The following is a 25,189-nucleotide window of genomic DNA, read 5'->3' as shown; positions in this document are numbered from 1 at the left end:
AAATAAAAACCTGTATCTTATTTAAATTTGTACAGTTTCACCAACGATATAAAGAACTTTATTCTTTATATCGTTGGTTTCCCTGTGGAAGCGCTAAGTTTGTAAATACGAAAGTTATAATTATACTTCGAGCATTATGAAAAGTATCGATGAATTAACAATGGCGAAATGGTTATCATTGTTTTCAAAAAATATTTACGCACTCCGCTGTAAAGCTAGTGCGATGATATAAAATGTTTTAATTTCAAGTTACATTTTCCATTATAAACTTATTGAAGCACAAAGTGTATCCGCTGTAAACTGTTTGTACGTTCGTGGTCCTCATCATAAGGGTGGACCTGTTTAGTCAGCTTGATTTGAATCGAGGTAGAAATTACGCAAACGTCGGCACGTGGACTTGTTAGAATCACCTGAAGCATTACTTCGACACGTGGAAGGTTTGTATTGAATTTTGTTATTTCTTGCGCTGTGAGATTAAGCAGTAACAAATTCAGATCACATTAAAATTGATGCTACCGGGATAGCTGTAGGATGAGGACGAATATCTTAGGCTTTTGAAATAGCCTAGGCTAATTTTGTAACTAAAATGCAATGCTACAAAATTTGTCGAATGAAGTTTATAACATCAGTAACGTTCTTGTAAACTATGGTTAAGGAGTAGGCCTATTAGCCTTTCATCTTTAATAACTACAGGCCTAGCCTAGTGTTCAAGATCAACTGAACGCCACAAGCACAAAACTTACCAACGTTCAGGCCGAGCCTTTTCATATTGACGCTGATTTATGATAAACAATCGAGGCATATTTAGATATTTGAACACTGCAGTTTGTTATAAATTAGCAAACAATTAAATTTCGGGTATAGGCCTAACATGTCTTCTCAGGTTGCCAGGTCTCTGAAAAACATCATAAATTTTGGTTACAAACTGCCATAGTTTTGAGTCTGGATCGCCTTTATATACACATATTGGATATAAATAAAACATCATTGGTACTGGTATATCACCTGCTATCTCTTGTTTGCGTATAATAAACCAACATGAATATACTGACAGATGAACGTGTGCACATTCATACTTAAATAAGTTTTGTGCGTTCATGTGCTGTATCTCTCACTTTGGCTGCTGTCCTGTCTACCTGTGCTGCTATGCTTTAGTAGCTGGACATTTTTGGAGATGAACCAAAATGTAAAGCTTTAGTTTTGCCTGGCAAACATTGAATTAATGAATTCTTCAAAAAATATTAGTTATTCTGTTTATAATTATGCAATATAAAAATTTGATGGAGAACATGTTTCCTATGTAATGTGCAGAGGACAAACTTTACAGTTGTTAACAAGACTTTTGTAAGTTCAAGACACCTCAGAATACACTAGGCGTTACACGAGTTTTAACACTTCGCCCCTATATAATCTGTAGTCTACATCTACATTCTGTTAAAACATATAAAAATATATAGTGCATCCAAAACGTGATTAAATGCCCTTAAATTTTATATAAATGCCCAGTAAGCCATCTAAAGTGTGCAACTTAATCCCATGAAAGTTAATATCAAGTGAGTTACGTCTTGTCCAACCCTACACATTATTATCTGACATTCTTTCCAATTTAGCTTATCATAAGATCGAGGCTGTTAACATTCTGTGACTGCTATATATACATGTATTTTATATACTAAGCAAAGTTATGCATATTTCACATGCACTTTTCAAACTTAGCAGTCTGGGACAAAATTGCTGGACTAGTTCGGTACAAAGTGTTCAAACAAGATATGTGTAACATGTTGTTTTTCTGTTCTTGCTACTTGTATTAGGGCTTTTGTTTGGTCTATGAGTGTATAAACCAATTCTTCACTTTATATAATATGTGTTTAAAGATATTTTCTCCTTCAGGTTTATTTCACAATGGCAAAAAAGAAAGCGAAAAGTGGTAACTCTAAGACTACTAAGAAGCGATCAACTAACGTTTTCAAAGTGACGAAACCAAACCATTCCAAGTTGATTGGAAAGACAGTCATGACAAGTTTGCGTAAAAACATTGAACACCACAAGAAGGTTGATGCCACCAATGCAAGCTATGATGCAGTCAAGGAGTTGGTATTGAAAAATGAACCTAAAAACGATGGAAACGATAAATCTAAAAACATTTTGAAGCAACATCAAGATTTTATTAAGCCTCAAGTTGAAGATACCACTGATATGTTTCAGAACTTATGAAATGTCACAGACATTTGCTTGCTATGACTAGTAGGCTAACTTCTATGCAAAGTTTTGTTATTGGATAGGGAATCTTCGTGTTGAAATGTCTGTTGTATTGCAGTACCATTAACTGGTATCTAGCCTTTTCTCACACACTATCTACTTTGAATCGCTTCTTTTTTGAACACTATTTCTCCAATGTATTGTACTGTTTGTTAAGGAAACAAAGTTAGTGTTAGTTAAAGTAAGTTAGTTAAACCTCGTTTCAGTAGAAGTTTATATATAATGTTGGTTCAAAATTTTGCCATATGTCTAAAGGGGTTACACAGCAAAACACAAACTATCTTGTTTACAGAAAATTTTTCGCACATGATATATATTTCTTTATTCTCCAGTATGTAAATTAGGGTTGCATCATTTAATTTTTATCATGAAAAAGAAGCCGTCGTCTGCCAAACGGAGCATACAGTTACAAGCATTTTCACCCCACGTTAGGTAAATTGGGTTGATATCTATAGTTAAATTTTTAGAGTTTTCATTTCCAAGTCAATTATTTTTATGAACGTGTTCATACATTTTGTTTCAGCTCCAAGAGACTGAAATGCATTCAAGACCTGCTTACTTCTGATGGCATCGACACAATACTGCTTATATTAGGAATTGACAGCAGGTATAAACCATGTTTTTTGACATTATTAGTTGTTTATTCTAGCATTGACTGCATATTGGCTACATGCACCTTAGCTCAGTTTAGGGTTGGATAGCCTTCAAATTTTAACAAATAGCGTAAAAAAATTTACCATAGCAATAGTTTCTAACGCCTAAATGTTGTCTATATTAATGTTGTTTTTAAAGTGCACACAAAACCACTGTTATTGTGCACAAGTTTTCAAGTCAGTGTTTGTTTGTACAGATATAATGAAGGCTGCAGAGAACTCGCCAATTATCTACTCTTCGGTTTTTATGATCTCAGACTTTCCCAACTGGAAGAGTAAGTTAACAAAACTTCTTTCTTGAAAATTATACTTATAGTATTAGTTTAGTATTTTAATTTTATTGTCAATAAGAGGTGTGTTTCATTTAAACCCTATTTTTTATTTATAACAATTCCTGTATGAGTTTTCTAGTTAGCTTATCAGCATATATATATATATATATATATATAATTATGTTATGGCAGCACATGTGTAGCAGAATTCTTATTTTAAATCTCAAGCAAAAATACTGTATGCCGGTTAGAATACATGTTCACAGCTTACAAAATTCACTTAAATATCATATTGTATAAATTCATGGTTGCCTTGTGGTCATGTTTTGTTAGTAAAAGCTTGGCAAGTTGTAATTTAATGGCTTGAATGAGCACTTCTTGTGTGTGAAAGTGGTTTAACTGGTTTGATAAGAGACTTCGGTCTTTTCGCTTTTCAAACTCTTACCTTAATGCCTGAAGGTTATAAATGTTTTGCAACTATTTAAAAAAATTGAGGTGTTGTAAATAACGAAAGGTTAACGTTAACCTACGTTCGGTTCAGTGTTATTTCAGTTGTTGTAGTTAGTATATACGTGGCTTTTGGTGCTTGCATGATGATAATAATTGAAAAGCAATGTTTTGCAAATAATAATGAATGAGATTCTTTATTTCTGATTTCTTGATATTGCATTATTACTATTGCAGGTCTGGAATTCCTGAAGAAGATCTAGATGGTATGCACAATTCTTTATTGTTGTTCACAGTTCTATTGTTACTAATATTTATATATGCATATGTTTCATTTTGTATTGTCAATCACAATAGCAATCAAATAACTTTTATATTATATTTATATTATAAATGCCCACCGTGGCTTATTCTATTGATACTATTAAATACATTTCGACCAATATGGGTACAGCATTTGATTTTCAACCTTAAATTGAATAAAACTTTATCAATAAGTGCTTTTGGTTTTAGATGTTGTGATACTAATACGAGCAACATCAGTGGCGGTATACTGCAGTGGCGTGCTTTACAGTTATCTTCTGCCGTACATTGCCCATTGGAGAAATCTTGAAGTGCATTGTTGGCCTGATCTAGACCAAGTGAGCAAATTAATGCTAAATCTTTTCTAAAATCAAAATCTTCTTGTTGTAGTTTTATGCGTTGGTATTTATTCCCACTGTATTAATATTACGAAATATAAAGACTTTACAGTTATGCAGCATAAACAAGTTTTTTATAACCACTTGCCAGGTCAGAACCATGTCAATATATGAGAATGCGATATATTTAATACTAAAACTGCAAAGATATATGTGCTGTAAATAGGCTGCTAAAGTAACGATAATGCTTGTAAATGGTGATTTATGACTGGTATTTTACCATGAAGTTTTTTCAAGTTTCTGCTTGATCTGGTGCTAACCTCAGTTAGTCATGCTTGGGTGGTGGCGTGTAAACTTTTGTCAGCTAAAAAGCAATTGTGTCAAAAAAATTCACCACTAATGGCTCTACTATCTTTCATCTCTCTGGATTAACTCATTGGTGCAGTTTTGATCTTTTCTTTCAACTTTCTTGTTTGGTCTAACACAATGCCAGACTTTGACAGTTAACATTGTCTGCATTGTTATGTTAAGCGCAATGCAAGTCTATGCGGTATTTTTTGTTTTCTCTGAATTCAATATTTCTTTCTTTACAGTGTAGATGTAGATTAAAACTGTAGATTTATCGGTCCCCGGATTTTTGCTTAACTTGCGCTAATCGAGTGAGTTAGTTTGAGTGCAAGCATCTTTTCCACAGAAGGACAAAGATGACCATCAAGAAGAAAAGGAAGAATTTAAAATCAGGAGTTTTGTGGCCATGGTAAGTTCATCAACTCACATCGGGATTCCTTACTGGGCCACTCGAAGCCTGGGAATTGCTCATCACCTTCAGTCGCCTTCGAATTTTGACAAATTTGCGATTGAAAAGTGGCCGTTGGTGCAATCTTATGCCTTGGAAGGAATGGGAGGGTGAGATGATTGTCAGAAATTTTTATCAACCACTCACCGCATATGGGCTGATGATGGTTTTGATCGCATGAAAGTATTTACCACAATATGCGTTTGCAGTACTATATTCTCTTATGAATACACCGTCAAATGCTAGTGGTGTTTGCAAGTCTGGAATTATATAATATGTTTGCTTAGATTTGTAATCTTTATGCTGGTAACTGTTATAGATGTGTGCTTGCTTGTCATGTTCTTATTGCAAGCATAAAACAACTTGTCTTGCAAACTAAAGTATATACCTGACGCATGTAAAATGAAAGTAAGAAGTTTGTTTTTTTACTGATTTGTTTCCATGTTCACGAATATTTGTCACATACTCTAGAGGTGGATTTTTTACGATGAGATTTGAAGTGAGCAACGTTCGCAATCAGCTTCTCTCGATATACGAGCAGTGCGATCCGGCGGATCTCGAACAAATCCTCATAAAATCCCTTCCCCTGTTTGAACGCCACTGGAGGGAGGCAATAAGCACAGTTTCAGGCACTTCTGATTTTGAAAAGGCGAAAATGGCTGATATGGAAGTCACTGCAAAGCAAGTTTTAGAGGTATGATGTGACGATGATGCAATCTACTCAGAAAAGACTTAGCTGTAGTTGTAGCAACAAAGTAATGTTTCTGGAGTGTTTTGTGAGGTAGTCTTTGATTGAAAGAAACATTATATCAGCAATTATATCATAAATAAGAATAATTTGGCTTTGCAAACAAGGATTGTGTAGATGACAGAATAGATATGTTTTATAGTCAAATTTTATCTCCCGCTCCTACAGTGACACTTTGTATTGGCAAAGACTATCTGCAAATGCTTTGTGTCACTGAATATGCTGGAGATGTCTGTCAACACATTTAGAGGCTTGTTTCATTTCATGGCGAGAAATTGAAGATTATAAAGTGCAAAAATATAGAATTTCCCATATGTGAAATTTTAAATAGACCCAGTTTAAGGAATCATGTGAAACAGTAAGGACAATTCTCGAGGAAAATTTTCTCATCAGACTCAGCGTTTTCCAGTGTTGTTAGAATAATTGATTGTTTGTGAACGTATTTCTTCTCAGGCCAGTTTCCAACGAGGTTAGCACCATACCTTTCTCCCCCCACACAGTCAATGGTAAAATATAAACAATATAATACGAATCAGATAGCCATGTACCTAACAAGCAGCAAACATTTCTGCTATTTAGCAACCAAACTTATAAAGGGCAGCTTCGATGTAGACAATATGGGAGTGTTCATGTCAGCCAGACTTGCAGTTGACTTGCCAGGTTGCACAGCGTCTTTATGACATTAGCATTCCCATATACAGTGACTCCCCAGGGATTGAAGACCAGTCCTTGTGTAGGCTCTGTGCATGATGATGCTCTCACTCAACACACATTTAGTGCTTATTTCATGCTCGTATTAAGTTTAAGATGGTTTATTATCTAGCAGCATAGTGCATGGACTTTTTTAGTGTTTTTTTCTTGATGGGAATATTTCAAATTGTCCAGAAATATGTTCTAGAGTAAAACTATCTTGCACCATATGCACCTGCACAATTACATTACTACTACGCTAAACATATTTTTTGTATTCGTACATATGGATAAGGATTATAGACACATTGCTAGGTACAGATCAGAATCCTGTCATAATATGAGCTTTACATTTTGAGTGAAATTGTATTTGCAGCCTTTAAGAAGCTATTACAGTCACGGCCGACTATCTACTCTGTCTTCACAACAAGAACTTGATCAAAGTCGACAACCCTTTGTGCAGTTCGGCAAACAAACTCTGGACAAGACAACAGCTGGAAGCTTATTGGATTCCACATTGAGAGATAGTGGTGTCAATGGTAGTGCTCTTCATATGGTATGCAATGCTTTTGAAACGCTGTTGGCTTAAATGAAATGTTTAATTTTGTTGTTTACCCAGCTAGTTGAAGCTTTGTGCACGTTTGTTTTTATATTGCTTACTGAACTTATTTCTTGGTTAACATTATAATAATATCAAATGGTTTGTCACCACTTTGCAAAATGAATGACATCATCAATGTTTAGCAAAAGATATTGTATTAAAATGTATTAATGTGATAATGTATTATTATGTATTTTGTTGTTGGAAAATAATAAAAGATTTCCTTGCAAGGTCATTCGTTCTGCTGCTCCCAGGAGGCCAATATCATGTACCAGGACCTACTTCATTCAGCCAGATACACAACGATCAGACATAATGAGGTGAAATTTTTCATTTTTGTCCACAATAAAACATCTATTCAGTAGAATATGAATTTGCATAACAAGAAAAAAGTCCTATTTGTCATGTTAAAATTTTACTCGCCACATTAGCCCCTAAATTGTTGTCGAGATCAGCTAGCAATCGATTTAAAGTTCCGTTGTAATTTTGTCTTACAAATTTTCAGAGACTTTGAACTTCTGGTCGGTCTTTATACTGCTTGTGTGGATGCATGTCACTCGGCTATCTGGCAATATTGTAAAAATTTCAGTGAAACCGATGCTCGATCTGCCGCCCAGCGAGTTGTCGCCTCCGCTTGTGCACACCTTCCACACAGCGGCGCTCATGAGTTTACTGTTGAGGTCTACAACAACTCTGCAAAGTACGTATGAGGGGAACAATGTTACTCAAATCTTTCCGGCTCGTGTTTCTATGCTTTCTGCTTTCAGTGAGAAATTGCCTTGCCTTGTTAGTTGCTTCACAGCAAAATGCAGTTAACCAATTTTCAAACGTTTTTTCAATCAAACAAATTATATCTCTTCATTTACAGATTGGTTACATTGAAGTCGGATAATATGTCTTGTTACATAAAGAAAATCACAGTGTCGATCACGTCAATCAAAAGTACTAGTGGTGAGGGAATTCTGGGGAACGTGAGTTACAGTGACACCTTCATTGACTCCCACATTCAAGCAATGAATGACGGTAAAGCGTTTCAACAACAATTTTTTCAATCATAGAAATTACGCATTGTAACATGTTAAACTTTTCATTCAAAATTATCGAAAAAGTGGCAAAGTGAAAATTTTTGGTTTAGCCTGCATGTTGTATTAATATGTATTATAGCGGTTTCACATTTAACTGTTTACTATTCTACATTCGTTATTAACGTTGTCTAAGCCACTTTGTGAGTAAGACAAAGTGACAATGCCTTGTAATATGAATTGTTTAGAGGTTGAGAATGGTGATGCCATGAGCAAGCATTGGAAGCACATCATCCTCACTGCAGGAGTGCCGAAATATGTCGAGTGGAAGGTGAAGCTGAACGTGCTTGGCATATTAAAAATTTTCTTAACTTATGGTATCTAAAAAGATAAACCTCAGCATGGTTAACAAAATTACTAAAGTTTATAATTAAATATCATTGTAATATTGATAAAATAATTATAGACAAGGCGTGATTGTGACAATGCGCTCGACGAAAATCTTGTGGTGAAATGTGATTCGGTCTTCATCTGTTCCAGTTCATCTCTTGTTGATCCTAAAGCTGAATGTTAGTTACTAACTTTTAACCAGACAACTTTGACGCAGTATAAATTAAAATATTCTCTTATTGCATGTATTGAAAATGGCAAATGTTGCTTTAAATACGCTTTGTAAATGGACAAAAGTCTTTTTACGTTTTAGCCACTTTATCGTGCTATATGTATACCATTAAGTTGAAAGTTGAAAGTTGACTTTTTATCAGGTCTCCTGAAGCTTTATGGTGATGGGTCAGTGGTCTTGGTTCCAATAAATGCTCCACCATTTACTATCAAAGCATCTTCAATTGGGAGTTATTTATATTACGACACCGGACTTCCAAATGCAGTTCAATTGCTTCAATTGAAACTAAGACAAGACGATATCTTGCCAAAATATCTTCGTCCAATCCACAGAACATCTTTGGCTTTGGCCTTCTTTCCTCAATTGTCAGCTTCTAAAGCATTGATCAGCAAGGTAATGTTTGCATTGAATCTTGCATTTGAAAGGATTCTTGTTTCTTTAAAATAATATATTATTATAATTATACAGTTTTCCAAAGTTACTATCATTTGCAGCGATGTACGTGTACGGAAGATGCCGGTAGTTAATACTCTACTTTGTAGCAAACTTACCAAAGAGGTGTTTTATTTTTTCAGGCAATACCATATTTAGAAAGACTTTCAACCAAGGGGGAACACCTTAAATTTGAATCCATTGGCAGATTTGATGGAAGTTTAATCCGCAGTTATGACGAAGTGCAGTCGAACTACATGTGGCACGCTGGGATAAGTCACAGGTCTGGCAGTGAAGCCAGGTCAAGCAAATTAACAAAGTCAACTTATTCTCTTCAACCGCAGCTAACAGGTGATTGTTGTTAACTGTGGCTCTATTATTAAGTAACTTTTTTAGTTATTCAATTTTTTGTGTGTGCTGTATACCTATTGTGGTTGTATTATGCTTTTGTGTTGTTGCAGGAGTTTTGTTTGGACTTAAAACTGTTTTTTGATATACTTAAAACCGATTGGCGCTTATGACCCTACATAATTGCTCAGATTTCATGAAACATTTCGGTGTAAGCTTCGTGACAGGAGGAGAAGCAATTCCGGCTCCAGACGCTTCCTTGATGGTGGACGATAAAGGCTTACTTAACGAGATTTCCCCAAAGGAAAAAACCGACAAGGTGACTCCTATGCTGCGTTTGCTGCCACTATGCCAGCCCAATGTGCCTTTGCTTGCTTGTTGTTGTTATTGTGATAGAATTAAGAATTCCGGTGAGTCATCCCTTGAACTTTGCCATTATGTCATAACCGACTTCCTGTAGACTTTTCGCAAAACATGAGTGAAGAAAAGCGCACAAACACTCGTGGTTACAACTTGAGGAAAATTAGCATAAGCCCAATTTAAACCTTAGTTAAAAAAATATCTTTGCCCCGCTAAACGGCCGCTGACGTCATGGTAAAATGGTTGCCATTGCGTTCGGTGCCATCCCTTTATTATGTCTTATATTGGGTTGTAGAGCGTGTGACGACGATGGGAGCGCATTCCAGATTAATTTATTGAACGCTGTGCTTACGTCAGAAACACAACAACGGATAAACACCGCGCACTTTGCGAGCAAACTAATCCAATACATAATAAAGCTTTGTTGCTGTTTTCATAAACTTTGCACTTTAATTCTGCCTTCAGCACTCCCTTATTCGGTAACCCGTTGAATCGTTAAAGAAATCACACCTGCTTCGACACAACACCTCTTCCCATGCAGCCATTTGTAAAAACTTCTCTTTTATTCTCACCTTTTCTCTCAGGTCTGTGTGAGTATAGTGGCAGGGATTCCCGGTTGCCATGGTGACCGGCTCTGTTCGTCCTTGATCGCCCTCAACCGGGAGAGGGTAAGGTGGGTGGTGGTCAAAGTCAAGTCAAAGGATGGGGACGCCGCCGCCACTGACGTCGACCATCTGCAGGTGGGCCGCGTGATATCTGTGAGATTATTCGCTTGAAACATGGTGATGTTTTTGTGAAAACGCAAGTTAAGACAGCACGAGTGGATTTGGGAGAGAAATTGCGAGTTGTAATCCATTATTAGAAAAAAAAGCCTCTTATGTAGTCTGCTTTGTAAAATGAAACTACTCATTATAAAGTATAAGCACTAAGCATGTACATTGTAGTGCGTTCTTCAAACGGTATAGCTGCGAACATTGGGTTAAATGAATGGACGCAATAGCTCAACTGCCTTGGTTCCCGCTCAAGCAGTCACTGACGTGATTGCGGCGAACACTTAACTATGTTCAGATGATATGAAAGCAAACATATTGACGTTCCTTGCGCAGAGACAGCTTACCGAGTTCGTTTCCAAGAGACGAGCGACCCGACCTGGCGCTGCTGCGTCGAAACGTCTTCGGATCATTGTAGAGGTCACGGGGTCAGTTTTTTATTTGTTGTTACAATAGGACAAAAGGAATTGAAATAAAATAAAAAACTTTAGATAATGATTAAAATTGTAATGATTAACATTTGAGTTAAGATTTTTCGTTTTAAATTCGCATGGATTTTTTTTTTTTTTTAAATGTTTTTGGATTTTCCAGGTTTTTTGACATTGCCGACGTCGTATCAAGCATTCTAAACCATCGCGATCCTTCCACTCGAGGGCGCATGTACATCGGTGCTGTGACGGTGTGCATTGACCCGCTTTCATGCTTCGTTGAACACAAAAGAATCTTGCCGAAAGTTCTAGAACAATGTGCCGCCGGTCTCGCCACTTGTGTCGCTTTCACTGGAACTCATGAAGACATCAAGGTGGGTTTGTATTGTGGCCGGTGCTACCTGTAGTTTGTGGCGGTTGTTTAGTCTTACAGGTTCCTATCCCCAGCACTGGGTTGATCTTGACCGCGTATTAGGATTCTTGACCGATTTTTTTGGCGTTTTGTTAATGGTATCGCCCAAATTGCACTTTTCAAACGATTAATTGCTTTGGTCTTTTGATAACTTTGGCAATCGGTTGTTTCCAATCGCAATCAGTAACTTGTTTCTCACTTTAATTCCACCTGGCTTGGCTTAACGCCATTCCTTCAGGTTTCGCCGCTAACCCGAGATGTCGATTTATATGGAAACGCTCAGTCTATTTAACCCTGTTAGCGGTCTGTCATACTGCACCTTATACCTCGCAATTATTCACTAGGATGAGAGCCTTGCTTCGATGCAAACCCTCATCCGACTCGTCAATCCAGGAGCGGCCTTCATGCTCGCCTCTAAAGGTCGTACGTCACGCACCGGTGACTTTGATCTCGTCCTGAGCGAAGACTCGTTTCAGGCCCCGAGAAACGTCATCACCCGGCACCTCGCCATGCCCGGCTTGTGAGTTATTTCTGCTTCATTTGTGATGTCACGTATGTGTTATTGTGACGAAACGATCACATTTGGGATCACATTGGGTGTTTATGAGCAAACGTAGTCACTAAAAATCAGCTAACTAAATATTTCATGTTTTAATTTTAACTCGCTTCGTCCATTACGGTGACGTAATTGTTTGTTGGTTACGTCATAATGTTTCCGCGGTTGCAACCAGGTGGAACGGCAGTTACATGACTGGATCGTCGTCGATCAAGATACAAGATGTCATGCTCGAATTCTCGCAACCGCTCTTAAAGGGGTCGTTCAGCGCCAGACTCCGCGCGTTGAAGCACGCGATGACAGGCCACCCGTACACCGGCAACGTATACATGGTTCAAGGAGTGCTCGCGTTCACTGGTGAGCGATCATTCAAAACGTTCAGATAATGATGGTTGAACTTTGTTAAGGTTTGAAACTGAGGTTCCTAGCCAAGTAGCCCGAGATAACCTTTTAAGGTGGCGTAATCTTTGTTTGTTTTATAATACAGTGAATTTACTAAAAGACCGATTACTTGAAAAATCCTGCATGGGGCTCTCTGAAGTTTTGCCAAGTCAATTTAATATGCTTTGGACTGACATTCCATAAAATGCCATCAAAAAACCATGATTCAAACTTTTTTGACAGAGGCACAAAATAAACACTAGAATTTTTGGCGTAAAAAATCCAATTTTAGCTACTCTCATGCTAATTTTTACCCTGATTCTGCACGCGACCTGGGACATTGAAGCACACTAACTGCTAGGGTAATTCCCAGGCTAGAAAACAACACCAACCATGCTGCCTTCTAATTGGTCTAAACATGTTTTTTAAAGCCATACGTAGGACGTCCAATAAAATCAAACATACCGGTATCTTAGTTTTAGGTCTTTGACACCTCCTTAAGGGAACCCAGTGAAAGGCAATTCTTAGGATCCCAAAGTATTTAAGTTTTGTTATTTGATAGCTGCATCACATGAAAGCAAGGGGTGCGACAACACATCAAATGTTTTTAGGGGTGTAAGAAATACTAAGTTTGGGAACCCCCGAGTCTCAGTCGTCCTTAATGCCAGTGACAATCTCTGCATATTTACCACTAAACTGGCGAGTGTGTTGCCGACCAACTCAATTTTCCGTATTCTCACGTCACAAATCATTGTTTTGACCAGAATCAACGGACCAGGATAATGACGTCAGTTTCGTGACCAGAACGAGTAGCTTGGTTATTGAAGCGAGACCCCAGACCCAAGTTAAAGCCCCAGCCCCACCGAAAGCAAAGAATGCTGCTACATCTCGGTAGATATAATAGAAGTTGTTACACCTATCTTTATGATCTCATCAAATATGTTTATTTAAAGCAGCAAATATTTTTGAATGTTTGTTAATTAAACTTGTGGTTTTTGCTAAAAAATCAAGTAATTTTGCTAAAAATGTAACAAAAAGACTAAAACGGCGCGAAAAAAGTTCCCATAAAATCAAATCATTCCATCTCTCCATGAGCGTTTCCAACGCTGTGATAAAATCCTGTTCACTCCACACAGCCCCTACCATCTTCATTTCTACGGCGTCGGCCTATCAGAGCAGAGCTTACGTGATTGGCTGAGAAAGTGCGGACGTCAGAAGCCAACCAGGAAGAACCACCGCACCCGAGCGACTATCTCTATGGCGGAAAGGAAAACTTTGCAGGTACAGTTAATACTCTGAATTCATATTGATTACATTTTATAATTTCTAACTTTCAATATACGTTCAATATTGTTGACGTAATCAATAGACGTCCAAGTAATGTCAGCACATTAGACAGAAGCATACGTCTACACTTGGCATGCAAGCTGATGCATGCGATGCGTGCATGTACACATACTAGCATGCATACTATGCCCGTTACTCATCCTAATACAGTCACCTCGAATTCAAAATAAGATAGCAAGGTTTGAAAACTGAACAACAAACAAACCTATAACCTATAGTATATATACAAACCTAACCTTACAAACAAACTGATTTCGAGTTGTGAACCCGTCGTCATTTGTTGTCCAGACCCAGCATCAAAACGATCCCCTCCCAGAAGGCGTCTTCTTCAACGGCACCCAGTATTGCAGCTTACTGGACAACTCGAGATCCTACGAACATCCGTGCATGGAAGAGTAAGTAATAATACTATCATTATGATGAAGGTAGAGTAGATAACAAAGAAAATATTCTGATATATTTAATTGTTTATGTTGGACAACCTACCGATGTTTACTCGAACTACAGTTTTGATTTCAGTAATCGTCATTGTAAACATACGTAGTTTACACAAGTTGAAAATTGATCAAAAGCTACTCAAATTATTATTTAACTAAGCTTATTACCTAATAATTTTATAAAATTATCGGCTTCATCATAATCGAGTATTTGTTACGTCACAAACCAGGATAATTCAAGACTATCTCAAGTCCGAGAATGAGCAAATCGACTTGTACAACAAGAAGATAGAAGAACAAAACATCGCCGACCTCTTTGATTGACGTCATCACCATACAACGTCATTCATTTTCAACGCAATCCGACCAATCTCTTCAATGATTGCCATCCTAAGCTAACTGGTTCTCATGCTTTGGCCGATTCTGTAATTTTTATACATTCAGCTGTAATTTGAATTTTAAGAAACTGTGCCTTAATTTTGTACCTCCAAACCCTACTATTTCGCTGTTGAGTTTACTGTGTTTTTACAAGTTTTTTACAGTTATTATTTTTGTAGAGCTTTACATCTTTATTGCTGCTTATAATTTTATATTTCTAGACCGTAGTTTTGGAATAAAATATTACCAGCTTACAAGCTAGACACTCTATTGATATCTATATGATATATGATGTCATATTATGGGTTTGTTTGTGAAAACCGAAACTGTAGAACGAACAGCTCTTGTGGTTTATGACGCAACTTCGACAAACAAACCATGCGAAGGCGAAATTTTTTGTTCGGCTTGGTTAAAAACAGTTAAGGAAATGATTTACCAACGAATTAATTCAAACTACGTTCCAATGCCCGAAGTAAAAACGTATACAGTCGAATCCGCTTAATTCGGACACCGGATAACCCGGACAACCGCTTTATTCGGCCAAAATGCTCGGGAACGGAACAAAAGTAAAAATTGAATGTAAAAAACTCCCGTTAATTCGGACAATTCTCCGTTTAATTCGGACACGGGTTGGCAATTCCTATCGTTAGGTTATGAGTAGGGCAACCAGTTTTTTGACCTAAAAATTATAAATTTTGACCTTAAAATTTGCAAATTTTGACCTAAAAAGTATATATTTTGACCTTATTTTGACGTAAAAAGTTTAAATTTTGACCTCATTTTGAAAAACGCTATACTGATAGTCTCTACACTGTCTACTGCAACTTTCTAATTTAAAACTGCATTTAAAAATGACAAAATGCTTTTCTAGTGTTGACTTTTTTTTCGTTTCTGCGTATTAAGATTGACAACTTGCAGTTTCAAATGCAATGACGTCACATCGTGACGTCACCAAACGTGCTGAAAAGCCTTCCCTCTCTTTGTGGCTTTGGTTCTAAGTAAAATTTGCGGGATTGGAATTGTTTGCGGTACAAGAAAAGAGAAAAACGGAAGAAAAATATTACAAAATGGTTACAAAATTACAAGTTTAATAGATTTTGACCTAAAAAAAAGACCTAAAGAAACAATTTGACCGTATTTTGACCTAACGTAACATTTTGACTTTATCTGACCTAATAACTTCTATACCACACGTCGTACAAAGCTGAAATTTGTTTTGTGCTTGTTTCATAGCATTCTGAGCAGGTAAAAAAAATTGACCATATTGACTTTTGGTTGCCCTAGTTATGAGTTTATGACACAATAAACAGTACTTCGTTCGTTTTAACACAAGATGCAATTGCATTATGAGTGATCATGGTGAAACAATGACGATCCATGCAGTAACAATCGACAATAAACTCATATAAGGCCGCGCCAATTTCATAGTCGCTTTTACTTCGGTACAATTGCGTCCATCTTGTAGAACAGAATGGTACAGCAAAGTTTAGCAGAAAAATTGAAATTGCTCACTAAAGTAAACAAAGACGTTTTATGCGATCAGTGCCAATTACTGCAGTATAGCGCAGCTGCAATTCATTTATTACGTAACACTACAGTATTTTAAATGCGTTGTCTGCCTTTACGCATGACCATGAAACGAACAATTGATTTTCCGCTTAATTCGGACAAAGCCGTTTCTCCGCTTAATTCGGCCAAAAGTGAGCGGAACCAAAGTGTCCGAATTAAGCGGAGTCGACTGTATTTGAAATAGTTGATTTGTAGGCAAGCACACCGCGATTAATTAATTATTAGTTTAAAATTGCAGATAAATGATAAATTCGTTTGAAGTGTGATTAGACCGGCAAATGAAGCCCAAAACATATTTGAAATTTCTAAAAATCTTTTTCTACAATGTTCTTATAACAGTTAGGGACTCTCAAAGTTTAAACTGTTCAAATTTTTAGCTTCAGGTCTAACATTGGCCAGCTACGGACAGCAGTTTCAGGACACTTACAACACTAGATAGGCCTAATGTTTGATCCCGAAATTAGCGTTTGTTTGACCTAAAGAAATTAATTCCTTTATGCCACATGTACATTTAATCACGATGAATACGACCAAGTAGTAGGCTAAGTATTAAAATTTAAAGGCATTTCTGAAGTTTAAATGCCCAAAGTTGTACAAATCGTCAAGCTATCAAATTATCACGAGTCATAATTGCATATCACTGCGGAACGCAAAGCTTCAAAGAAGAGCACGGGGTCGTCTCTGAACGAGTCAAAGTAAAGCAAAGACGAGTTTCTTTTGTTTCTTGTTCTTTGAGCGACTTCGGGAACTTTTGCTGAATTTTTTCCATTCCAGGCGACCAGAATCATCCTGCTGGTCTGTTCAGAACATTCCATTTCTTGTATTGCAGATAAAACCAGTCTGTGAACACAATATCACATCATGAACAAAGATCGATTACTACAGTGCTCTGTAACAGAATAAACCACATTTCAATCATTTAATGATCAATGATTTTAGTTTTTGTCAAAAGCGCCGTTGTTATTAGCATGCGATAATGAACAGGAAAAAGTGACAAAAACCAAAAAGCTTAAATCGTGCTTGAAAATATAATTAAGGTAATAATTACTGGTTGCAAGCTATTAGCTCGACCGCAAAACCCATTCTACTTAAAAGTTTAACTAACTTGCATTTCGGACTTTGACAAAATTTGTCTGATAGCAGGACAATAGTTTTTCGGCTTTCAATGACGTATTCCATGAGCTGTTGTGTAGGAGCCACTCCACAAGAATTATCACGACCGGAAACTTTTATTGCGAGTGACGGGAATCCGTTATTCATGGCCGGGATTAACAAGTCGTCCACCCAATCTCCCAACTCGGCGTTTTCGTAATCGTAGAATAGAAAAGCGTGGTACCTGCTGAGGAGAGGGTTTTCATCGCTGTCTATTACGGAATGTATTCGAAACGCTTCGTGGATATGGCGAAAAATTAAGCGTTTAAACCACTTGCTAAAGATAATTGATCCGGCTAGCAAGAAAGTAATCATTATCGATGCAAATACTGCGCAAAGTGTTCCGGCATAAAATAGGTCACAGGATGTGTTGAAGCCGTAACGGGCGAGAGAGAGACCTCTTAAACTCAAAGGGGTGTAACATGCAATGCAACCTCCAAAGTACTCGTCGATTTCTTCAGAGCAAGTTGGTAAAAATCCTGGTAGATCGGCCTTGAGACTTACGTCTGAGCGGTACCACAGGTAGAACGTGTTCAGCTTGCCACAGGAGCAATCCAATTCGTTCCATCTCAGGTCTAGCAACTGTACGGAGAGAAGTAAAGCTTTTGTAAACACGCTCGCGTCCAAATCTTTAATGCGGTTTTGACTGAGATTCAACTCTGAAAGGGTGGCGTTTCCAAAAAAGTTTGCACTAATGTAACTAATCTTGTTATCGATCGCTGAAAATATCTGTAGATTAGGTAAATGACTAAGAACGTCGCCACTTAACCTTGTGATTGAGTTACGATCAAAATTAAGTGAAACCAGTTTGGTGAGTGGCCTTATCTCCGATACTGGGATCTCCCGCAACAAATTGTCACTCATGTCTAGAACCACTAACTTTGGCAAACTAAACAGAAACCGTTGAGGCAGTGGCGTGAGAATGCTGCATTTTCTTAAAGTTAAAACTTCCAAAGAAACAAAAGTGGCAAAAATGCTTTTGCTTGAAACATAGAGCGACAATTGGATTTGGTTTCCCGTTATGTCCAAGCCTGAAACGCCAGTTATGTTTGTCGATCTGTTGTGGTGGTTCCAATCAATGAGAGAGTCAAAAACTTCCGTGTTCTGTCCTAACCATCTAACATCTAAAAACTTACTCGGTTGAAACTGGGCCATAAAATTCAAGTCGATTTTGTATCCACCGTGGGCGCTCCCAAAATTAAAGTCTTGCAGAAAAGATAGTCCGTACATTGAGCGAGTCTCAATCATTTTCAGTGGGTTGTTGGCTAAGTTAAGTCGGCATAAGTAAGGCAAGTAACGGAAGTCACCATCATAAATTATCTGGATGAGGTTGTATGACAAATCTAAACTCGTTACGCTTGAAATCAACGGGATCTGGCCAGGATGAACAGAGGTTATCCAGTTGTTAGAATAGTCGGTTATCCAAGACAATTGACAAACGTTCTGTATTTCCGCCATGCTCTCGTGCTCACAAGAAGCATTTCGGCAAATAGGTGTTTTGCTTCCCAACGGCTGGAGTTCTGCAGAAGAAGAGGACTTTTGAAATGAGACGTATCCCCTGGAACTGTTGAAAGAAGTTATTTTGTTTCCAGATATGAGAATGGAAGTTAAGTACCTTAAGCGGGACAAAGCGTTTTGAGTAATCCGACGAATGCCACAAAAAGATAAGCTTAGCATTGCAAGAGAATCGAGGTTTTCCAAGTTAGAGAAAGAGAATTTGTCAATCTCTTGAATCTCTATCACTGCTCCTACATCTGTCACTTTCCTGGTCATTTCAGGATACGCTCCCAGCACAAAGCTCTCCAGAGAGGTCAGATTTGCATAGCTTTGTCCGAGTCTAAGAGTAGACGTGGACGCGTGCACTTGTTCACCACAGTTACCGTTAAACGACAGATCCAAGTGTGTCAATTTTGTCAAACCAACAAGAAATACTGGATCGAGGATAAAAAAAATTAAACAGTTCATTGACAGGTCGAGATGCGTCAGTTTTTTGTTGTTTTTAAAAATATCCAACGGTATAAATTCTATCGCATTTCCCACTAAGTAGAGAACTTCCAACTGGACGAGGCCTTCAAAGACACCAAGTTCAAGTTGAACAGGTTGAAACATTCCGGCAAGATCCAGTTTAACAAGATTTTCAGCTCCTTTGAAATCGTTCTTTTTTAACTTGTTTATCGGATTCGATGAGAGCGAAAGAAATTGAAGTTTTTTGCCGAAAAGATAGCTTGGCACAGCAGTCCAGTTATTTCCGCTTAATTCCAGAATTCGCAAGCTTTGAGAAATTGGTCCCGATATCGTGAAGTTGCCCGGACATCCGTCGGTAACATCTGTTAGCACGCAATTATAAGCAGCATAGAAAACCTCGACCGAAGCCAATGTCTTCTTCAAGCGAGACGTTTCATCCTGTAAGCTGGTTTGACCGATGTTTACATACAAGATTGAGGATGGCAAATAGTTGGGATAACGGTGCAAGAAGTTAAGATCTAAATCGAGCATTTTCAAATTAACAAGAGGTCGAAACGCGTCGTCTTTGATGTATACTTTGCCATCGCAAGCGGGTACTTGAGCTAACGATTCGAAACCGTTTTTTACGCAGTTTCCCGTAAGTTTCAAATAAACAACCTTTGCAAACGTATCGAAATCATGCGCGCCCACTCTTCGTATTAGATTGAAAGATAGATCAAGAATTTCTGCCTCTGACGCTACCAGCCGTGGTACGTGCAGCAACCCACGGCGGCTGCAATTCTCATACTGCAAGTTACGGTCAAACCAGGTCGGAACTGATGACATGAAGGTGTAGCGGTCCGTAAAGTACTGCCTGAAAACGTTTTTGCCCTGCACTGTAAATGCATCACAAGGATTAAGCAAGTCCCTATTACCATCGATCAAATGGCACAAGCAAAGTAAAAATATCAACCTTAGCATCTTAGCTTAACCTGCACAGCTAAACCGACAGCGTTGAAAAGCTTATGACAGCTTAATCGGTTTATTTCCGGGTGCCATGTTAGTCATGACAAGACGAAATTTCACTTAATGTTCGACTGGCTTGCAGTGGTGCTTTCAGTTTTGTTCATGAAACGTCTTTGACGTAATCTGAGATTAGAATGATTTTTCTCGACCAAGAACGGTCTCAGTTTGGAATAACGCCATCCGTTGAGCTAAGACGTTATAAAACATAAGTGATAAAGTGGTTTACTTGCCTCGCTAGTTTTCACGGTTGCATTTACCTCGATGCAGCAAGCTAGATTCCTAGGTCTAGGAAACTTCCCCTGTAACTGCCAATCACTGAAGCCAAAGTTTTTTCGCTTTGCGCGCAAAACAAATCCTTTTTGACCAAAAAGCATTAGTTTTTTAGTTTTATGTCACTGAAGTTAAATAATAAGACAAATATCAACAAGAAATTTGTCACAACCATGCCGGAAAGTGGAATGATTTTTCCATCGTTCAACAAACCAGTTTAGGATTAAATCAAAGCGGAGAATCGTTTCTTGGCTCGGGTAGGAAAGACGTGATCAAGGTCCATAAATACCGTGTCTATCACTTACATGTAAAGTGTATCATAGGTGCAAATCACTACACTGAAGAATATAAGATTTAAATGGAAACACAGCCTGTATATATGTGTCATAAGAAAAATATAATTGGGTATGCACTATGCAGTATACTCCACAGACCCCAGACTGGTATACTAGATATATCCACGAGTAAAAGTGTAAGGCAAACAATTAAGCACCCAAACAAAGCATATATCTAAAACGTGAATCTATAATGTTATACTAATACATGCATACAGAAAAACACGACTTTGTGACGGAGGTAATTGTCTTCCTCGTCAATGTTTGCCGTAATTAAATTTAATTTGGACGTGCTTCCCCATCGTGCATTTCATCGTCCAATTTTGCAACGAAAAAAATTACATTATGCACACTGTAACGTGACACATCGACATTATAAGTGCAAATATAAATCTATAGCTACTTCACCAAGCGACCATCAGTTATTGCTTTTTTCCTACACTTGCCGCCTGCTACAAAGCTGGCGCTTTAGTGATCAGCTTGAGCTTAACAAACAAGAAAGGTGATATTAAAACTGGTACACAAGATTAGATAATAACGGAGCGCACTTTGACCACAAGTTTAGATTTGTCGAGTGTGCTTAGATACATCTATGCAATGGTTTAATTAATACACGCTTACTGCATAATCCCTGTACAGTACCACAGTCAGTCGACCGTCATGATCTTTTCGGCGTTGGCGGAAAAGCGATATCGTTTCTTAACCAATTCAAAAATTCCTGTACTTTTCTTATATTTTTGTAGGTTTTTAATCGTTTTCTCGAAGGAATGAGTCGATTCAGGTAGAATGTTTTCGTTGGGATATGCACAGTACTACAACACTGTACCGCTGAAAATGTAGGCCTATACGTGTCTTTGGTGATTCTAAAACATCAATCAATTAAGCACAAAGGCAAGATGATGTGTAATGTAGGCTAAGTTATTCTGAAAAAGAGAATTTTGCTTCAGGCAAATGAAATATTGAACTTTATGCTCATTGACAACAAAAATATTACCTGGTCGACAGCGAATTTTTCAAGTAGTTTCAATGGAATACAACAGTTACTATAACTCATGGCATTATCGTATATTCTTTAACTGCAACTAAGGTATTCATTATTAATTCTATTCGCTTGCAGAAATAGAGTTACGTCAGCATTACAGTTCGTTACTTTACATGGCACTTAGCAATTACTGTCAGTACCATGATTTGTTGTGCAATGTTCTTTTTGTACTAATTATATAGAAAAAGCAAAACTTGACCACATGACATTTGTTGACTTTTTTGTTATAATTCTATAGTCTCCATTCATCCGGGTTAGTTTACGATAATTTAATGAAATAACTTATGTCGCTGGAAGTTCGCTCCAATTTATCCGAATTCCACTTCTAATTTGATGTAGGAACTGTTATCAGATATCTTATCATATATCATATCATAGGTACATATAAACAGACTCCATTAAAAAATAAAATGCTCGATCATATAAAAGACTTGGGCCTGTAAATAAAATAAATAGTTTGGCAACAAATTTTTTATTTGGTCGCATGAAGTTGAACTTAACTAGAAGTCATAAAAAGAAAGTTAAAAAAAACTTTTCAGTGTCAAAATTGTATCATAGACGTTTAGGCGCCAGGTAGTTTGCAAGCAATATTGTTATGATTTTTGTGCAAGTTGATAAGATATAGGGCTATATACAAACATAATACAATAATATTTAATTGTTTTCACAAACTATTATTACATGTATACAATCATAAAAGCATAAAAATGGTTCTTGATAAAGTTTAGTGCTTTAAATGACCAATGTTACCTCAAGATTATGTTTCTCAGGTTCAGTCTCAAAGTCGTTTATTTTGAGTTTAATGTTTTGCAAGTTTCGTGCAGTGATCGATTGTCCACTCACAATGGGCATTGTTTGGATAGTTGTCCGAATAATTTGTTGACGAAATGCTTTTTCTCGAAAAAGGTTAAGAAGTTCACACCACATTCCACAACAATTATAAAATTAACATATACAATGTGTTAATTGTAATACAAGGTAGTTTATTCAAATAAAGACTTGCCTGTATACATGAAATTAAAAATACTGTAGAGCACATTGGTAAGGATTGGCTAGGTATAATAGCCTAAGTATAGTATACGTGTTAGGTTAGATCAACACTTGTGTTTAAATCATATTTTCAAAATTGTAAGAAAATACTAATTAAATCAAACGGCAATAGAAAAATTTAAATTAAAACTTACAAAAATCAACTTAATGTCAATTAAAAATACACTTTTTTAAATTTAGATTTTGTATTATACCGTTTACGATACATATGTATTATACCGTTTACGACTCATACAGACTTCACTCTAATTTTGGTTGAGCAGTCATACTTTAAACCGCATAAACGTTCATTTATCTGCAAGTTTAACAACAGAACTACAAAGTAAATCTCGAATGACTGACGTGAGTGAGCGTTTGAAGTTGGCCAGTTTCAGTGGCTGTCTACGCAACGTGTACAAAACATTTATAATGAAGCAAACAGAGTGTATACAGCATATAGGTAATACTGTATAAACCACCCTGTAAATTGTTCGCATCATTCCACTTATCTTCAGCAATTACACTACGTAACAAAATTCAAAAAAATTTTTGTTTGGCTACATTTATTAAGTGTATCTGTATGATTTTCAAGCGCTGATTTCAAAAATGCTATCAGTTTTTTTCTATCATCGATCGTTTTCAAAATACAAAAATTTCCGTTTTTTGTGATTTTCCATTAACTGTAGGTATTTTATGCGGTTATGATCTGTGTCTGTCAGCACTATCATGTTGTAAATGGGCGTCCTATTTACTTGAGAAAGTGAATGGGAGTGGGAGTTTGAAATGCAGACGAATGTACTTTTATTTCTTATCTCAGTTTTCATTTTATCTATTTATGTTAAATTCAGTATAGTCTCATTAGAAAGTCATGTTTAGTGTTTACAGAGAGAAGTATGCCATATAATTACATTTTATACAGTTAAGTATTGTGTAAATCTTAGATTAAGTTCATCTTTTAAATAGTAGAAATCAAAATGTCTAGTAAAGAGTGAAACAATTTAAGTAAGAGTACTGCCTACCCCACAGGAATAGGCACTTGGAGTTTTCTGTCTACTTTGACGTTTTTGAAGACCTTTGCTATTCCAAAGATGTAGAAGGCCTGTTTTGTGCTGTTGGAATAGATCATGATCCTACTCAGTGGCAGCGTTTCATTGACAGTTCTACCAAAAGTCTTAAAGCAGTGTTACTTCACAATGGCAACATATACCTATCAATTCCACTTGCTTATTCCTTACAGATGAAAGAAGATTATGAAAACGTCAAGCAACTGCTCATTAAAATCAATTACACTCAGTTTAAGTGGTATGTTTGTGATGACTTTAAAATGTTGGGAATTTTGCTTGGTCTGCAGGGTGGTTACACAAAATACTCTTGCTTTCTGTGCTTGTGGAATAGTAGAGCTGACGGTGAGCACTATGAGAAAATTAATGGCCGACACGGGAAAAACTAAACCCAGGAATGTACAACGTTATTAGGGAACCTCTTGTAAGCCGGGAAATAGTTTTACTGCCTCCACTTCATATCAAATTAGGTCTGGTAAAACAGTTTGTCAAAGCTTTGGATTTTCAAGGACAAGTTTTTCAAGAAATCCGTTCAATGTTTCCCAGACCATCACTTACCAAAATAAAAGGAGGAATATTTGTTGGTCCTCAGATAAACACAATGTTAAAGTGTAAAAGCTTGGAAGAAAAAATGAATGAAACAGAAAAAGAAGCGTGGCAAGCATTTCGAGGTGTGGTTGATGGATTTTTGGGAAATAAAAGGGACAGAAATTACAAAGAGTTGGTGGAGAAACTGATCAAAAGTTACCAAAACATGGGTTGTCGCATGTCTGTCAAACTTCATTTTTTATGTTCGCATCTAGATTTTTTTCAAGAAAATCTACGTGATTTCAGTGAGGAGCACGGTGAGAGACTTCATCAGGATATTGAGCCAATGGAAAAACGATATAAAGGCCGCTGGGATAGTGTAATGATGGGAAACTACATTTGGTCTTTAGTAAGGCAAGACAGGAGTAGTCATAAAAGAAAAACTCGCTCAAAAGTACATTTTTGAACGACTCTTACTGTTTTACAAAACTGTTACATTTATCTTTAAACCTTCCTTATTAACGTTTTTAAACTGGTTTTTGCGTTTAATAAACCAAACAGAACCTTGATGTGGAGCTAAAATCTAATGCAAGAGTAGAACACGATTTGCTGTACTTACAGCTATATCAAAGT

General features: G+C 37.0%; 2 protein-coding genes across 2 annotated transcripts; one reads left to right on the top strand and one right to left on the bottom strand.

Moving 5' to 3' along the window:
• The first annotated feature begins 262 nt into the window (after nucleotides 1-262).
• LOC143460323 (dynein axonemal assembly factor 9-like) lies at nucleotides 263-14,861 on the top strand. The gene is made up of 26 exons (XM_076957785.1): nucleotides 263-437; nucleotides 1,891-2,691; nucleotides 2,783-2,866; nucleotides 3,110-3,187; nucleotides 3,869-3,897; nucleotides 4,145-4,272; nucleotides 4,967-5,178; nucleotides 5,540-5,762; nucleotides 6,883-7,062; nucleotides 7,339-7,427; nucleotides 7,613-7,807; nucleotides 7,976-8,130; nucleotides 8,378-8,460; nucleotides 8,596-8,698; nucleotides 8,894-9,144; nucleotides 9,327-9,534; nucleotides 9,723-9,850; nucleotides 10,476-10,631; nucleotides 10,998-11,089; nucleotides 11,253-11,463; nucleotides 11,846-12,021; nucleotides 12,233-12,414; nucleotides 13,203-13,329; nucleotides 13,575-13,719; nucleotides 14,074-14,180; nucleotides 14,453-14,861. The coding sequence occupies exons 2-26, from the start codon at nucleotides 2,627-2,629 to the stop codon at nucleotides 14,544-14,546; spliced, it is 3,501 nt and encodes a 1,166-aa protein (XP_076813900.1). The 5' UTR covers nucleotides 263-437; nucleotides 1,891-2,626; the 3' UTR covers nucleotides 14,547-14,861.
• A 561-nt stretch (nucleotides 14,862-15,422) lies between these two features.
• LOC143460324 (toll-like receptor 7) lies at nucleotides 15,423-20,351 on the bottom strand. The gene is made up of 2 exons (XM_076957786.1): nucleotides 17,275-20,351; nucleotides 15,423-17,009 (listed from the first exon to the last, which is right to left on the bottom strand). Exons 1-2 carry the CDS (start codon nucleotides 20,244-20,246, stop codon nucleotides 16,787-16,789), a joined length of 3,195 nt encoding a protein of 1,064 aa, XP_076813901.1. The 5' UTR covers nucleotides 20,247-20,351; the 3' UTR covers nucleotides 15,423-16,786.
• Nucleotides 20,352-25,189: the final 4,838 nt, after the last annotated feature.

This window comes from Clavelina lepadiformis, chromosome 5 (genome assembly GCF_947623445.1).
Source record: "Clavelina lepadiformis chromosome 5, kaClaLepa1.1, whole genome shotgun sequence".
Classification (NCBI taxonomy): Eukaryota; Metazoa; Chordata; class Ascidiacea; order Aplousobranchia; family Clavelinidae; genus Clavelina; species Clavelina lepadiformis.
Note: the sequence above shows the minus strand (reverse complement) of the source record. Positions and strands in the feature narration are given on the sequence as shown.

Coding starts and splice junctions, on each gene's coding strand:
- LOC143460324 (XM_076957786.1), bottom strand. CDS start 20,246: ATGCTAAGGTTGATATTTTTACTTTGCTTGTGCCATTTGATCGATGGT. Junction 17,010..17,274: donor TGTCAAAGTCCGAAATGCAA/GTTAGTTAAACT, acceptor TTGTGTTCACAG/ACTGGTTTTATCTGCAATAC.
- LOC143460323 (XM_076957785.1), top strand. CDS start 2,627: ATGAAAAAGAAGCCGTCGTCTGCCAAACGGAGCATACAGTTACAAGCA. Junction 2,692..2,782: donor GCATTTTCACCCCACGTTAG/GTAAATTGGGTT, acceptor ATTTTGTTTCAG/CTCCAAGAGACTGAAATGCA. Junction 7,063..7,338: donor ATGGTAGTGCTCTTCATATG/GTATGCAATGCT, acceptor TTTCCTTGCAAG/GTCATTCGTTCTGCTGCTCC.